The 18,392-nt window shown below is 36.8% G+C and overlaps 1 protein-coding gene across 1 annotated transcript in view; it reads left to right on the plus strand.

Moving 5' to 3' along the window:
• Nucleotides 1-9,169: 9,169 nt before the first annotated feature.
• PLXNA2 (plexin A2) overlaps nt 9,170-18,392 on the plus strand; it is a gene marked incomplete at both ends in the record, with an annotated part of 410,248 nt that continues 401,025 nt past the window's right edge. Inside the window, 2 exons of the mRNA XM_083358076.1 lie at nt 9,170-10,354; nt 13,927-14,109. Coding sequence (XP_083214202.1) covers nt 9,170-10,354; nt 13,927-14,109 — 1,368 coding nt within the window. The remainder of the gene's footprint in view (nt 10,355-13,926; nt 14,110-18,392) is intronic.

The raw sequence follows: 18,392 nt of genomic DNA on the forward strand, positions 1-18,392 counted from the left end.
GGAGTACACATGAAGAAACCCAACTTTAGTAATTTGCATTCTGCTGTGGTACCGTCTGATACTTTTTGCACCCACTTTTCCATGCATACATGCCATGTAGTCCTGCAAAGAGATTCTCCAGTTAGAATAATCTAGTGCACCTTATTAAATACTGAGAGCTAATGAAGTTGTGTAAATGACTTGTTAGTGTTACTATGTATAATACAGTATATATTGTTGTGAAATCTTACTATTCAGGGTTAAAGCGCAACTGACTTTCATTTTTTTTAAAAAAAAACTCCAAAATAATTGCCAAGACACATGCCTGGAGGGATGGCTCCCTGTGGATCAGAAGAAGAGGTTTAATTCTTTCCTTCACCACCTTCCTGCTTCATTTGCAGAGCTGTTTATTTAAAGACCCATTGAGATCTTTTTGTAAAAAAATGATGACATGGGAAGGAAAAGGTTAACATTCCAATTCTCGTATGACTCTTGCAATTCATACCAATTTCTCTGCTTACTTTGGAGTAAGAGTAAGAAGCAGCTGCACATTTCATAATTGGCATAAAAATCATAAATAAATGGTTCATTCTTGTGCTGTTTAAAAAGTGCCATCTTTTTTTTTATTCCATTTATATCCCACCCTTCTCCGAAGACTCAGGGCGGCTTACAAGCTTAGCAGTAGCCTTCATTCTATGTATATGCCTGCTTATTAGGGCTTTCACACACACCCCAGCGGCATTATTACAAAGTCAGCTTATTGCCCCCAACAATCTGGGTCCTCATTCTTAGTCATTCTCGTCCATGTTGGATATTGCTTCAATTTGTTTTCCCTCAATATTCCATGCAAGGTTTTTGTGTTTTCCTTTAATTACAGGGTGACCAAGAGAAAATGTGCATTTTGAATAATCTCTTTTTCACTCACTGCTCCTATCTCCAGTGTTTTACAGTCTTGGGGTTTTAAACACTTCAGTTTAATTCCAAAGAAAGAGAACTTGAGAGAACTTTTCCTATGGACTTTTTAACAAGGCTAAAGAAGAACAGAGAGGTATACAACAGAAAACTTAAATGCCAGTATTGAATAGTGGGCTTCAGTAGGCAAGGAGCAGACCAGCCTTGTTACAAGATTATTTATTGACTCACCTAGAACTGGAGAACTGCAGGCAATTGCCTGCAATTTATACTCTGAGCCCAAAGGGCCTTAACCAATCACAATACTTGAAAAACCCACCCAAATATGAATGTTCAAAGTTTCTCTCTAAAACAGTTGAAGTTAACAGTCAGGGTCAACTAAAGGTTAGTTTCATTTTAGCTTCACAAGCAGTTGGAGTTAAATTAGTTTCACTTTTGCAGGGATTAACACGACTTTGTATATAATTCAATACATAACAGCAAGCACCCTCTGCCTTTTAGTATTAACTAAAACTGCATCAAAAGAAATGTTAACTTTGCAGTTAGGTTAATATATATTTTAAATATCATTTTGTGAGATGTGCCATATTAAGATTATAGAATAAATATAAACCTGGTTGTGCTCAAAATACCTTTGTGGCTCTCAACAAAAGAAACCAAAGAAAGAAGCAACCTAGAACTAAGGAGAAACTTCTTGACAGAACAATTAATCAGTGGAACAACCTGCCTCCAGAAGTGGTGAATGCTCCAACTCTGGAAGTTTTTAAGAAGAGACTGGACAGCCATTTGCCTGAAATAGTATAGGGTTTCCTGCCTGAGCAGGGGGTTGGACTAGATGACCTCTGAGGTCCCTTCCAACATTATTATTATTATTATTATTATTATTATTATTATTATTATTATTATTATTATTATTATTATTATTATTATTATTATTATTTTGTTAACATTTTATAGAAGAGTGCAAGAAAAAGGAGAAAAAAATGTACCGTACATCATTCTTGGGCTTGCTTTTTCCTTCTCTCTTTCTTTCTTTTTGCAAGGGAAGAAAACTTTGGAAATATTAGAACAGCACTTTTGCCCTGTTAAGGCATCAGGAAGAGGTTTCAGCTCACATGGTAGAGCAGTATATTTTTCCAGAAGTGTGACTAACTGAGATTCTTAAATTTTCAACGTCGTTTGACTCAGACATGCTTATTTGTGGATTGTAGCCTTAGGATTTTGAAAATGTCATATTTTAATATTTGACTAACAATGATTTAAAGGCCAGGAAAAGAAGATTAAGCAATATATCCAAGCAATCTGAGAGACATTTTTGTGATCTAATAAATTCTCTGCAAGCAAAGTGTAAGGTCAGCGTATTCCAAGTGTTTAAAAGGCATTTTCTCTGTAATCCGTGTCTGTGTTCTTCGAAGTCAAATCATTATTATTGTATACTAAAAATGGGAAAAAGCCCAATATTGCCATCCACCAGTTATGTTGCTTGCTCTTACCAGTCCTCTCTTGTTTTCTTGCATCTTGCAAGAATGATAATACATATTATTATTTCCAAGTAAGTCTGGAAATTTTAAAATTCCAACAGAATCCATTAGTAGGTTTTGTTGGAAATTTAACATGATGGTTCCTAGCAACCCAACATTCTTAGGTAAGCATGCATCTTTCAGTGGCACAGACATTAAAGTCACTTGATGAGATTCCTCTAAATTCCAGACATCTATGGGGTAATTCGTTGGGAAGAGGGAATCACTCTAGATTCTTTTTAACATACAGATCTGAAGGTAGAATGCCTTCAGACCTGCTGCTGGGTTTGTTGATTTAGAGCAATCCTAGGATCCAGCCTCAGGATTGCCCATAAGGGCTAGGTCACACGGGATACTTGGTGCCTTCATGCTCTAGTTTATGTTGGTGAATGTCAGATTAATCTGTAATAAATATGTTCTTATCTGCAATTTAACAATAGTTAAGGCAGCTGACGTGGCTTGGATTACTCAAACTTGGTTGTCTCAGAATTGGAAGGTTGCTGTCTTGAAAATATGGCCACTTGGGTTTTGAGCCTGACAAGTCTGGGTAGCAATTATAATTTTGCAAGAAATTCATGATATGGGTCAGCCCCAGGTGTGCTAATGAAAGAACCTATCCAACTTTCCTTGCAGAATACATAAACCATTTAATTTCAGTGCTGCATATCTGGCATTGTTTGTGTGTGGAATCACTTCGCATTGTGAGGTCAGATTTTCCCATTATCTCAGATACCATTTTTTAGCATTCTGTCAAGTTTCAAATTTCAGTTCCTTTGAATCAGAATTAGCATAATATTGATTAGCTTGCCTTGGCCTTAAATTGAAATCATCTTATCATGGGGGGGGGTTAAGGTTGCATCTGTTAACTGTTTTTTGACGCCCTTTTGGTAATATTTTTTTTCTTCACCTCCTTGTCTGCAACAGTATATATAATGCTCCTCTGATGTGAAATGACCCATTTCAGTCCATTTCAGTTTGTTGATTCCCAGAATGTCAATGTTCAGTCTTGACATTTCTGCTGTGACAATATCAAATTTCCTTAGTTCATGGTTCTAATATTCACATTCCAATGGTGTATACACACAGAGCATATAGCTTTTATTTTGCCTATGGACACATCAGCAGCTAGGAATCTTTTCCACTTTAATCCAGCCACATCTTAAAGCAGCAGTACTACACATATTTGCCCTTTCCTCTTTTTCAGTGGATATATTTCATAAGGCAATCATGGGGAACTAATCTTGTAGTATCTTGGCAGAAATCTAGAATTAGTTGCCATTTCTTCTGTAGTGAATTGTATTTAAACTAAATGCTAGCACTATTATATCGTCCTTTATTACCTTCTTCACAGAGTAATAGGTTGTAGTATTTTTTTAAAGCCAAATTGACTTGACACTTCCAGAAAGTTGACTATCTCTGCTGTACACAGCTTCTTAACCTACTTGGCATCAGAATTGCTGAATTGCAAAAATAAGGTTATTGCAGAAGGTGATCTTTATTTTGAACCACTAAATCTTGGACTGTATTGGACTTGCTGTATTGTACTTTCAGATGCTTTCAGCTTTTCTTCTAGCCTAAGGGACAGCGCTAATCTACAGGTTTGAATTAAGCTCAATTGATGCTGCAGGAAACACTCAGATTGAGTCAGTTTATTCTGTCTTTCTAAAAAAAATCAACAGACTAATGATTGCTCTTCTAACAGAACTCATCTTATTACTGTTCAGGAATTTCAGAAATATTAGAGGATTCATCTCCATGTATTATTGAACATGGTAATTCAAAACCAGAAGATATAGTAACTTAATTAAAGGAAAAGATAAAATATGGCTTTTAGTTCAGGCAAGAGCTTACAGATAGTCCTTGACTTACAACAGTTCATTTAGGGACTGTTCAAAATTACAACAGCACTGAAAAAAATGGCTCATGACTGTTTTTCATACTTACGACTGTTGCAGCATCCCCATGGTCACATAATCAAAATTTGGATACTTGGCAATCGGCTCATATTTATGACAGTTGCAGTGTCCCCGGGATCCTGCTGAAAACAGAAAATTGGATTAATCCTCAGATTATTTTCTCTCTGTTCTAGTGAATAGTTAAAGAAGTAATAGCTTTTTCTCTAAAATGGGGTAAACAGTGACCCCTGGAACATGTGAATCCTCAGCCCTATTTTCAAAGTATCTCTATACAACAATGCCAACATTGGCTGCAAAATTGTCAGCTTTCATCTTATGACTTCTCCCAATTTTTATATAAACGTAAAGAGGAAAGGAGAATTGCTATTGTATTAGTATAATACCATCAAATTTCTACTCCATTTGTATGCCATGTGCTTATTAAATATTATCTTCAGAAAAAGGTCACATTCACAGGGCAAGTATGGAAATGACTAGTCTTTATGGAATCAGCAAACTGGAGTTAAAAAAATATATATTGCAGTGTGGTGATCCTGCTCTGTCGACATAATTTTTCTTCCCTTGATTTTCTGTTCCCTTTTCTCCACAAAATATCATGCACTGGAAACATATCAAGACTTTCTGGGAATATAGGAAAAACATTCATTATTTAAGTTTTCCTCCCTGCACATTTATGGTACTTCTACAGACTTGAGTTCTCCAAAGTCCCTTGCACAATGATAATGCCGTTTTGGCTGCTTAATAATTCCCAGCAGAAACATGTGCCAGCTAAAGAGAGAGTGAGTTTCTCAGCAATTCAATGGAGTTTCCACTTGTGAAATGAGCATACAAACACTGGAAACTGGTGATATAAATTTTCAATATAGAAAATTTCAGTAATTAGAAATAGAACTGCTTTCGATTTCATGGAATACCACCCATATCAAAGACCCTACTGGTTATGCTGGTAATAATCATAGAACAAAAAATTATAATTTCTATTCATTTTATGACCGTACAATTCCATGAACTGAAACTTGAATTATCACACTGTAAACAAACAAACACACACTCCTCTTCGTCTATCACCAGGCAGATGAGAATATATCTGAACCATCACTCAGATAGGAAGCTTTTTTTTTTGAGTACTTTTGTTAAAGTGTATTCATAGGAGTAAGTTAAAAGAAGTTCAGATTTCTCTTGGCTATTATTGTTCTGTAAATAATATTCTATAACTGCATTCTAAAGTGTTTCAAGTAAATGACAACTTATCAGATAAAAAAGGGATTATGACTCATAAAGCATCTCATCTTATTTTTCTTGTTTTTTCTTGTTTTTTCCTTGTATAGTTTGAGGAAGGGGGTGGATATTTATTAAAAATACACACACACACAGAGAGAGAGAGAGAGAGAGAGAGAGAGAGAGAGAGAGAGAGATGCACACAAGCATCTCGCTTTAAATAAATTCATATTCCAATAGAGTGATTAAAAGTTCTCTGATATAAGTTAGCACTACACAACCAATGTTTTTCTAGGGCAAAACTCCCATTTACTAAGGAAATCCTAGCCTTATGATTTGTCATTCTGTTTAACGTGGCTATTTTAAAATAAGGATCTGTAAGAGGCCTAGCTGTAACCCTTGCCACTCATCACATTTAGGCCATCAATTTAGCATATAATAAAGCTATTTTTCAGCCTTTTGGTACGGCTGGCTATATTCCTATATCTCCTACAGGATGGTAGGAGAGTAAAGAGATACCGTCCAGGGTGTGAGTCATCCCTGAGAATTTTCCTCACTCTTCCAAGGCAATGAGCCCTGGTGATGTCATCCAGTGGTGTCAGGGAACAGCCCACAATGTCTTGTGCTGTGCTCACTACCCTCTGTAATACTTTCCTATCTGCGGCTGTCAGCCCAGCATACCAAACCACAATACCATACGAGAGGACGCTCTCTATAGTAGACCGGTAAAAGAGGGTCATTAGCTGTTGTTCTACCCTGTTCTTCCACAAGACCCTAAGAAAGTAAAGCCTCTGTTGGGCCTTTCTAGCCACCTGAGTTGTGTTAACTTTCCAGGTCAGATCTTCACAGAGGTAGACTCCCAGAAATTTAAAGGAGGAAACTGTCTCTACACAGTTCTCTCCAATGTAAAGTGGGGCAGGTTCCTCCTTTTTTCTCCGGAAATCTAACACCATCTCTTTCGTCTTGCCGATGTTTAGGTGCAAGTTGTTGTTACTACACCATATGGATAGTTTTTGTACCTCCACCCTATATGCTGTCTCATCCCCACCTGTAATAAGACCCACCACAGTTGTATCATCTGCGAACTTGATTATTGCAGTGGATGGGTCAGATGATACACAATCATAAGTGTATAAAGAGTACAGGTAGGGGCCAAGCACACAGCCCTGTGGCGTGCCAGTGCAAAGCTTCAGGGGGGTGGACAAAGCAGAGCCGACCCTCACTGTTTGTAACCGATCCCTAAGAAAGTCTTGAATCCAATCGCAGATGGCTGGGGAGAATTTCAAGTCAGTCAGCTTCTCGATGAGAATGCTATACAAATTGTATGAACATTTAATAGCTGACTGGTAATTGCACATTGTATTCCCTTTAGCCAAGATCAATCTCTTGGGATTACATAGACATATTGATTTGTTTTCTTCACAACAATATGGACATATCATTACCTCTGTCTTGGATGGATGTTCTGATAATCTCCCATCTAAATTCTGCTTAGTTTTTTGAGATCAGCCAAGACAACTAGGTTCTGCCATCTGCTAAAAAAAATAAAAAGTCCATGCTTTAAATACCTTAATTTCAGGCTTTTTTTTAGAAAAATGCATATGCATTCATTTCTCAGTATCTCAGTACACACATTTAGGCAATCTAATGAAAATTTCCAAGGTACCAGATTTGAAAAGGAATTTGTTTCACATATGGAATGTAAATTTGTATAATTGTTGTATCTGCAGTAATTAAAACCTTTATCTGAGCCTTAAACTTTAAGTTACTAGAAATAGTTGCAGAAAGTCCTATATAGATTAGCATTAGAGCATGAAAATTGATGTCCATCACCACTAAACTAAGAATCACAGTGCTGTCTGATCTGTCTTCATAGCTCTTCCTTGCATCCTCCAAATGTTTTTGATATGAAGACTGCAGTGCAGCTGCTAAACTCAACCCTTGCAATTAATGTTTTTTTTTCCAGACAGGTATAATACCCAACAGAATGGTCACCCTCCAGATAAAAAAGAGATGCAAATTAGCATTGAAAGAACCATACAGGGCTTGCCACAGAGTGCTGTGACAGCAAGAACAGAGTTTGCAGATAAGAGCAGAGCATCTTAGGAATATAAAACTTCCATCTTTTAGTTTGATTTTTCAGACAGGTGCCTAATTTATTTTCTTTTAACTCAAATTCTGAAACAAGGTGGAGGGGGAAATTATTTAATATTTCAAAGTAGGATCAGTTTATCTAATTATCAGGTTGAAAGTATTCATGTGCAGTCTTGGAAATGCTCCACTATTTTTCTCAAATTGTTCTGGTACTGTTGCACATTAATCTGGATAAACCTGCTCTAGAGGAGGAGTAATGCAATCCTGGCAGATGGTGACAGAAGTTAGATTACAATCACTCTGAGCACAAAGGTGGTGCAGGAAGAGAAATATAGAGGAAGAAGAGGGAAAGCTACTTTATATAAATACAGAACAAACCCCACTGGCTTCTAGCACTGAACATGTTACTTATCCAGGTAATAAAACATTTGCACAAAAACAATGAAGCTCAGAGCATCAAGGACCCCACAAAGAGCAATATGTAATAAGTGATATTGGATTTCACCACTCTGTGGAAAATCTTTAGTACTTCCTTTTACTAGGATGGAATGTAGGAGAGGCAAAAGCTATCTAATATAATCTCAGCTGAAAGAGCCCAGGTAATAGGAATAGAGAGATCCCTGACACTTATCACAACCACTTTAACATTTGAATAGCTGCTGTAAATACTGTATTGAACTTTGTGGACCAATGCTTTGTCTTGTTTAAAACACCTTCATGTGTTTGTATAATGGTGCTCATGTAGTGCGGCTAAAGTTAAACATCTTTAGGGAGAAGAAGAATTATATAACTAGAACTCATCTAAGTAGCTTGCCTGAAGTTGACCAATGTATCTTTTCTAGCCATGCAGAGATTAACTAACTTTAGAAGTGCAGATTGAAAGCCTCTATTCTGAGAGAAATTAATGCCAAATGATAAAAACATTACTAAGTGTTCTTGATCAACATCATACTCCCCCCACTTTTATTGGAATAATACTCTGAAATGCCAAACACAGATAATGCAAATGCAGCCTAAGAATTGAGTTTCCTGTGCATACAAATGTAGTATATAAAAACCAGATAGCTAGGTCTACTTTTGATATTTTTTCTCTCTAATTAAAAATCATCTTGTAACTAGAGGGGAAAAAAACATATTTGCCCCATTTGTGTTGTTAGATCTGCTGTTTGGATAGATGAATGTGTAAAACATTTTTATTTTTAAAATCATGGATCAGAGCATATTATGAGCAGTTAAATTTTGTAATAATTAATACACAGAGGCAGAACAGAGCACTAAAGCTTGTACTGCTTACTCAAATGGGAAGGTGACTTACGGATTTAGAAACGTCTTTGTTTTATTTCAAAGAGCCTTTAATGGAAATGTCTGCTTCAATTGTAACTTTAGGATGACATCCATCTAATCTTTTGTTCTGTGCATTTTGTTCTTTTTCTTCCTTTCTGTAGAACCATGTAAAGAAAGCGACTGTGGCTAGAGTCACACAGAGGGAGTTTTGGGATATATGCTCCCTTTCTTGCTCTTCTCCACAGGATGGAACAGAGAAAGCTCTGGCCTCGGACATGGGACTCCGATGGCTGGTCAGTAGCCTTGGTGTTTCTTTTCTTAGGCTTTTCACAAAACATCAACAGCACTCCTGTCTATAATACATTTCATCCTGAGAACCGTGACTGGACTTTCAATCACTTGACAGTCCATCAGACAACGGGAGCAGTCTATGTGGGAGCTATCAATCGGGTTTACAAGCTGTCTGGAAACTTGACTGTCTTGGTAGATCACAAGACAGGACCTGAAGAAGACAACAAGTCCTGCTACCCACCACTTATTGTGCAACCCTGCACTGAGATCCTGACTCTGACGAACAATGTTAACAAGCTCCTGATCATTGATTACTCAGAAAATAGGCTGCTGGCCTGTGGGAGTCTCTATCAAGGTGTCTGTAAATTGCTGCGCCTGGATGACCTCTTCATCTTAGTAGAGCCATCTCACAAGAAAGAACATTACCTTTCCAGCGTCAACAAGACTGGCACTATGTATGGAGTTATAGTTCGTTCTGAGGGAGAAGACGGGAAGCTCTTTATTGGCACAGCAGTGGATGGTAAGCAGGATTACTTTCCCACCCTCTCTAGCCGAAAGCTACCACGTGATCCAGAATCCTCAGCTATGTTGGATTATGAGCTTCACAGTGATTTTGTTTCATCACTAATCAAAATTCCTTCAGATACATTGGCCTTGGTCTCTCACTTTGATATCTTCTATATCTATGGATTTGCAAGTGGAAATTTTGTTTATTTTCTGACAGTCCAGCCAGAGACTCCTGAAGGTGTGTCTATCAATTCAGCTAGCGACCTTTTCTACACATCTCGGATTGTCCGTCTCTGCAAGGATGACCCTAAATTTCACTCCTATGTTTCTTTGCCCTTTGGTTGTGTCAAAGGTGATGTGGAATACCATCTACTACAGGCAGCTTACCTTTCTAAGCCAGGGGAGGTACTTGCCAGATCCTTGAATATTACTGCCCAGGATGATGTCCTTTTTGCCATTTTTTCCAAGGGACAAAAACAGTATCACCACCCCCCTGATGACTCTGCTCTTTGCATTTTTCCCATCCGTGCTATCAATGCCCAAATTAAGGAACGACTACAATCTTGCTACCAAGGGGAAGGCAACTTGGAACTCAACTGGCTACTAGGGAAAGATGTCCAATGTACCAAGGCGGTAAGAATGAATACTGTATTTTAAATAGGGTTACTTTAAGGAAGGTATAGAGAATATTAGCACTGTTAGAAATTATGGGATTTAAGAATTTGCTTCCTGGCAAGAATTTTGAAGAGGTCTTCTGAAAGTGAAACAAGATTTAAGTGTTAGCTCAGTTTTTAATTTATCTCACGAGAATGTTTTCTCAACATATTTTCTGGCAGGAATTAAAAAGACTGCTGCTGAAGTTTCAACTTGATCTACCCATTGTGTAGAATAGGTATGAATGGGAATGGTCAAACATTTTCCCACTTGTAGCTGTTGTGATTACCCAGTATTTTCTGCATGAAATTGAAAACTGTAATTAATTCATATATTATAATAATAGAAAAGTGATATTTGTATTGGCTAAAGCAATGGGGCCAAAAGTAAGAAATAATTGGTTTGGAGGCCTTACATTATTTTAATATATATAAATAATTATAACATTTATATAATACTTATTGAATATTTTATTCTATATATTTATTATTTACCGGTATATATTTAATTATAATATATTTATCTGCCTAAACACACACACACACACACACACACACAAAGAAACTCAAGGTTTCTGTGAACAAAGCTTAAATATTACTGACTATTTTAATGACATTTTATCCTCTTTGTCTTGATTAATTAATTTTAACTTTTGTATTTGTCTTTTACGTATTGCCCTGTTAACCGCCCTGAGTCTCTTGAGAGAAGGGCGGTATATAAATTAAATAAATAAATAAATAAATAAATAAATAAATAAATTAATACAGCGGCCCCAGGATGATAAATGCAAGAGAAATGTGATCCCCTTGCCTTGATCAGAATTAAAACAAATTGATTTCTATATCAGAGCATATAAAGGCAATGAAGTGACTCTTAGAGACACTCTTACATGTATGTAGCCTAACTGGACGAGTAATCAATACTGTCAACATGAATCTTTTTTTGCTTATATTCTGCTTTTGTACCCCTCAAGTATTTAGTTGATGGAAAATAGGACAGATTCTGATTAGAGAAGGAGAGTTTTTCTACTGGTTGTTTAGGATAGCTTCTCCAATCTGTTTCCCTACAAAATATTAAACTATTAAAATATTTCCTATTATTGGCAGTAAGTATAATCTATTCCTTCAAATGTAGTAAGATAAAATTTGTTTACAACATATTGCTGGAGTAAAATGATGCAGACCATCCCTGCTGCTATTCCTCAGATTGTCATGTCCTTAACTAGTTCCTTGCTAGAGAAGGTGTCAGAAAGAATCAGATGTTAATGCTTGCCATCAAAGTAGATACGTATGTGATAAAATTGGCTGTTTCTAGGAAAAGACAAAATAGTCACAAGAAGAAAATCATAGTTTGTTTCCTTCAGAGTGCAGGGATCTGGCCTACTTTACTTAACATGCTGCTAACCATCAACTTATATTCAGAATATATTATTATTATATTGGTTTATTGCTTATACTAGTTTGTTCTGTATAATTATATTTACCAGCACGGCACTTAATTATAATTATACTCCAGGTAAAACTAGTGAGATTCAGAGAGTGCTTATGGCAGACATGTCAAACACAAGGCCCGGGGGCCGGATCCGGCCCGCAAAGTGGTTTCATGTGGCTCGCAAAGCCATCCTGGAAACAGTGAGGGAACGGCCCCCACTGCCTTGGCCCTGGCTCAGACACCCTCCTTCTGCCAGAGACCCTCAGATCTGTCCCACTCCTGCCCAAGCCCCCATAGGCACCCTTGATGAACGATGTAGAGCTGGCCATGCCCACCCAGTAGGCCATAGCACTCTAGCCACGCCCACCCAGTAGGCCACACCCACCCGGCCCCTTGAGGGCAACCGCAATGCTGATGTGGCCCTCAATGAAATTGAGTTTGACACCCCTGGCTTATGGTGAACCTTTCATTAATTTCTTCACAACATTAAGGAAAGGCCAAAGAGGTATTTCACCAAATGACTTTTACAGACCTATTTCTTATACAATTTTTAAAAACACCAGCATTAATTCCTAATGCAGATTTTGTGAAAACTATATATGGTGTATTTCTCATCATTCAAACTCAATCTCATTGAAGTTGAAGCATGAGATCTGACTGACAAGCTTGAATATATGAAATCCAGGAAGTTTAATCTAGGGATACCAAAGTCAGACTTCAGTTTTTTGAACCTTTTTGAGTCTGCAGAAAACTAAAGGTTTGAAGAGTTATGAACCAGAGCTGTGTTATTAAAGAGGTAAATGATGATTTTTTATGTAGTTGTAAACATCTAACTATGAGTAGCTTTGTAAAGCATCTTACAAATATGAGACACAAAAACTTAAAGATAAGCCTTTTAAGAAGCCTAACATGGAGATAGTGATGCAGAACAATTCTGGGAAAGGCCTTTTCTTAGGGAGAGCTGTACAATTCTTCTGAGTCAAGCAAGAGATTTTAGTGCAGATTCTTATGTAATTTTCTTCCATTTAGTTCTATTGCTGCTGTCATTTTTCTTGCAAAAAACAGACAAATAAATCATAACAGGAGAAAGTATCATCTGCACTTACCTCTTGTCCCATCATCTGAACTAACAGGCAACCATTGTCAGAAAATGACATGCCCATCACTGATCTTCCTTTTGTCCTTACCCTCATGCCTCCATGCAGTGGTGGGATTCAGCTGGTTTGTACCACTTCGGCAGAACCGGTAGTTAATTTTTTATTGCCCAGGCCCAGAATGGACTTCTAGAAGTGGCATCCAACAGAGAACCGGTTGTTCACATGTTTGAATCCAACCACTGCCTCCTATCATAAACCTACAGAAATGCTTGTAAGCTATTCATACAACAGGACAAGAGATAAGTACAGGTAGTCCTCAACTTATAGAAGTTCATTTAGTGACCATTCAAAGTCACAACAGCACTGAAAAAAGTGACTTATGACCATTTTTCTCATGACAGTTGCAGTATCCCCATGATCATGTGATCAAAATTTAGATGCTTGGCAACTGGTGTGTATTTCTGATGATTTGCTGTGTACCTGGATCATGTGTTCAACTTCTGCAACCTTCTGACAACCCAAATCAATGGGGAAGCCAGATTCACTTAATGACTGTGTCACTAACTTAAGAACTGCAGTGATTCACTTAACAATTGCAGCAAGAAAGGTCATAAAATAGAGCAAAACTCACTTAACAACTGTTTCTCTTACCAATAAAGATTTTGGCTCAATTGTGGTCATAAATTGAGGATTACCTATATAGATGCAGCCAAAGAAAGCAATACAAGACAGGTCTAAATGCAGAACATCATCTCAGAACCTGATTATTCCAGTTTTTAAAGTCCATAAAGTTGATTATATGCCAAGTGGATTGTCATATGTCAGCTATTACTTATAATTTTTCACAATTTGTATGCCAATTTTTCTATCTTGTTGTCTTCCAGAAGCATCAGGAGCAAAAGCCATGTTGGTTGGGAATTCTTAGAGTTATGGTCCCAAAATTATGGAAGACATCAAATTAAGAAGCTGCTCTACCTTTCACTTTTCACTGATATTTGTGTTTAAATATTTCATCACTTTCAGCCAGTTCCAATAGATGACAACTTCTGTGGATTGGACATTAATCAGCCACTGGGAGGCTCCATACCAGTAGAGGGAGTGACCCTTTACACTTCTGGTCGTGATCGGATGACTTCTGTTACATCATATGTCTACAATGGTTACAGTGTGGTGTTTGTGGGTACCAAGAGTGGCAAGTTAAAGAAGGTAGGACAACTATTTACCTTTAGACATTTCATTTCTCTATGGATATTGATGGTTAGAGGTTTTACAAAATTTTCTGGTTTATTTGTTCATACTTTGTACTCGTTGTCTTGGAGCTTTCCAGTTGAAGCTTTAATTTGGAGATTTGGTCCTTTATATCATCTAGATTATTTTTAGTATCATTATGGTTTCTTAAATGTCTTCTTTTTGTGCAACAATTGTTTGATGAATTTGCTGTAACATAAAGAGTATTTCCTTTTGAAAGGTATTTGTTTTTTTCTTGAGGCATCATTCCTGGAAATCCTCTGGTATCACCAGTCTCAGTAAGAGTGGAAAAAGATTTCTTTTAGTTTTCTGGTCTTTATATATAGCTTTTATAATCCGGTCCTAATAGCAATATTTTATAGTAATTCTTTTGTCTCAAGTTTCCTGAAAATTATCAGTCAGGAAAGGTTGTAGTCCACAATGTTCCAAGTGTTCAAAATGTTCCACCTCCCTGCAGCCAGACATATTCAAAAGTCCATTTTTTCATTCTCTCCCACTAGCTCTTAAGATTAAAAATCCAAGGCCAGTAGGTATTTATAGTACAAGAAGTTCAGGATGATAAATATGCCAAAATATTTTACTTTATTGCCAGCTGTACCAACCAGCCAAGGAGCTAGTTATGGTGCTGTACTTAACTCCACCACTAGATGTCATTCAAAGTCCATTTTCCACTCTTAAAAACAAAGGGTTGATTTCTTATATTTCACCTCAAAATTTTTTTCCCCAAGAGAAAATCTTAACAATTATCTCAGTTCTCAGATTTATCAAAACTGTAGTTTTGTATTACTTTCACTTCAGTATTATGTATTTCTGTCCCCCATAACAAATTTAAAATGCCGCTTCTGTTCTCATCTGGAGTTTTAGGCTTCTTGGGAGCTTTTCCCAGGAAATTCAATTGTAAAATAGTAAAGAAAGGATCAATATTCTCATCCAGTCCAAACATGTTGTTTATGACGTGCTAATTAAAGCTTTTGTTCTTCAGTTGTCAGCAGCTAATAGCCGGCCTCAGAGGTATGGCTGGTCTTTCCCCTGCCGGTTTAGAGGGCTTTTCTGAGATCAAACAGAGAGACCTCTGTCTCACCATGATTGTCAAGGCACCCCTCCTTCATCACCTCTTTGGGGTGACTTTAGGCCCTTTTCAGGGCCCTCAGCAGGGCGAAATCGGGCATGGAAGGCAGAGCTTTGACTTCCTGTGTCCATTTCACTGCGACGCAAAACCAGAAGTCAACAACCATAAGGTTGTTTGGACTGAGAGAGACTTAACTGGCTCAAAGTCACCCAGATGGCTTCCCTGAGGAAGGAAATATATATATATATACCGGTATATATATACAGCAGCCTTTTTCAACTTTTTATTCTGGAAGAACTTTTAAAATGATTTTTGGGCTTAGGAACCCCTGAATAAATTGCAAAAACTTCACAAAAAATTACTTATACTATTCCTCAACCCATGTTTGCAATATTTACATTTACAAAAAAAAAAGTGGCAACCCAGCAAATGAGTTGCAGCATAAAATTTCCCACTACTATGAGTGTTAGCTTTGTATGGCACATAGATTCAATTTTTTTTAGTCGCAATCTCTCATGAAATCCCTACCAAATTCCAACTGAAAAAGGCTGCTCTAGGAAAAAGGAGAATTGAGAATTTTGTTTGAAATCATTTGTTTGTTTGAAACATGTGAAACATGTTTCAGAGAACATGTTTTGGGCATTTGGGCATGCAGTGTGTTTTTATCCTTACCTTAATTTTGAATTATCATACCTCTTTTCTTAAACAAACAATTTCCTGGTTACTTTTGCTTCCCCAAATCATAAAGATCCATGGATATTTTTTTTTGTTTTGTTTTGTTTTTTTTTTTTGGTTTGGTAGCTTCTTTTTTTTTTTTAAATTTTTTTTTATTAAATTTATTATTTAAAAACATTGGACACAGTACCAGCGAGCTGACAAACCTTTTTGTCTACAATGTTTAAATATATATATAAACATGTATATATGTACATCAAAAATACACTTAAATACACTTAGATTACAAATCGGTGAAATACCACAATATTTAAAACAGTAAGCTAGTCTGTAAAACCTAATAGAGACCTTTCTTTTTATCCATCCAAAGATACAATTTGTTCCAAATTCTATAATAGTCTGATTGATCTTTATTCTTTAATTCCAAAGTTAATTTGTCCATTTCAGCGCAATCCCAAATTTTCCTAATAACCTCTTTTTGTCCTGGGATCTCATTCTTTTTCCATTTTTGCGCAAATGATATTCTAGCTGCTGTGATAATATGGATCGTTAAGTATAGCACATCTTTAGGATATTTCTCTTTCGTGATTCCCAACAAGAAAAGTTCTGGACTAAACTCCAGATCTTGTTTCAATATTTCTTTCAGCCAAATCCAAATCATTCTCCAAAATTTTTGTGTTTTACTGCAAGACCACCACGTATGGAAGTATGTGCCTATCTCTTCAGAACACTTCCAACATTTGGGAGATGCTGTTGTGTACATTTTTGCTAAGCGGGCTGGGGGAAGATGCCATCGGTAAAACATTTTAAATAAATTTTCTTTATACGATGAGGCCAGTGTTATCCTTTTATTCCTATCCCAAATTGTTTGCCAAGTATCTAGGTCGATGTTATGTCCTAAATTGTTAGCCCAGATCAACATGGGGTCTTTCACTTGCTCTTCAAACAGCTTATATCCCAAAAGTAATTTATAAAAATTCCTTATTTGTTTAGAGTCCGGTCCCAATAATATTTTGTCCAATGCTGTTTCAGAGGTATATATCCCCCATTCATTTTTATCCTTCCTAAATCTCGATTGGATTTGTAAGTAGGCCCACCAATCGAGTTTTATACCTTGTAATTCTAGTTCATTCCTAAGTTTCAATTCCCCCTCCTCATTCAGAATATCCTTGTATGAGATTATGTTACCCAAATCAAACAGATTTGGGTAAACTATCGCTTCAAGGGTGGATAGCCAGACCGGTATTTTGGTGTAATTGTGAGATCTAATTTTTTTCCAAGTATTGAGTAGCGCTTGCCTGATCCGGTGTCTTTGAAAATGCGAGAAAAGACCTTGTTTCTCCGTCCATAGGAAAGCATGCCAGCCATATTGCAAATCGTGACCCTCTAAAGTTAATAGTCTTCTATTTCTCAAGATTACCCATTCTCTAATCCAGCTCAGGGCCGCGGCGTGGTAATATAATTCCCAGTCTGGCAATCCAAAACCCCCATTTTCCTTCGTGTCTTGTAAATATTTCAATTTAACTCTTGGTTTTTTCCCCTGCCAAATAAAATTTAGTGATAATTTATCCAAATTTCGAAAAAAATTAGAGTCGAGTTGAATTGGGATATTCTGAAACAGAAACAGGATTTTAGGCAGAATATTCATCTTAATGACAGCGATTCTTCCCAATAATGAGAGTTTTAGGTTTCCCCATCTTTCCAGGTCACCTTTTATTTGATTCACTACACTATCATAATTATCCTTTTTGAGTGAAGTGCATCTAGCCGTAATGTTAATCCCTAAATATTTTATTTTCTTGACTATTTCTATATCCGTGATTTCGGCCAGATTACCTTTTTGTTTATTGGTCATATTTTTAACAATCATCTTGGTCTTATTTCTATTTATTCGCAGTCCGGCAACCTCACCATATTTAGATAATTCTTCCAATAGCTTTGGTCCCGTCTGACATGGATCCTCCATAATAAAAACTAGATCGTCCGCGAAAGCTTGCAATTTAAAGGTTTCCTTTTTAATGGTTAATCCTTTTATCTTTGGGTCGTTTCTTATAGTTCTCGTTAATACTTCAAGAGTCAATATAAACAGCAACGGTGATAAGGGGCAGCCTTGCCGTGTTCCCTTTTGAATTTGAAACTTGCTAGATGCTTCCCCATTAATAATTATTTTTGCTTCCTGATTGTCATAAATTGCCCTAATTATATTTATAAATTTTTCTCCCATATTCATAAAGCTAAGCTGTTGGCACAAAAAAGACCATTTAACATTGTCAAATGCCTTTTGGGCGTCTAAGAAAAGTAATGCCATCTGTTGTTCGCTATGTAATTCATAGTACTCCAATGTATCTAATATTATTCTAATGTTGTGCTTAGTGTGTCTCTTAGCGAGAAAACCATTTTGATCTGCGTGTATGAAATCATTCAGAAATCGTTTCAATCGTTCCGCTATAATTGATGTAAATATCTTGTAGTCCGAATTAAGAAGTGATATGGGTCT

This window comes from Vipera ursinii, assembly GCF_947247035.1.
Source record: "Vipera ursinii genome assembly, chromosome: 3".
Lineage (NCBI taxonomy): Eukaryota > Metazoa > Chordata > Lepidosauria > Squamata > Viperidae > Vipera > Vipera ursinii.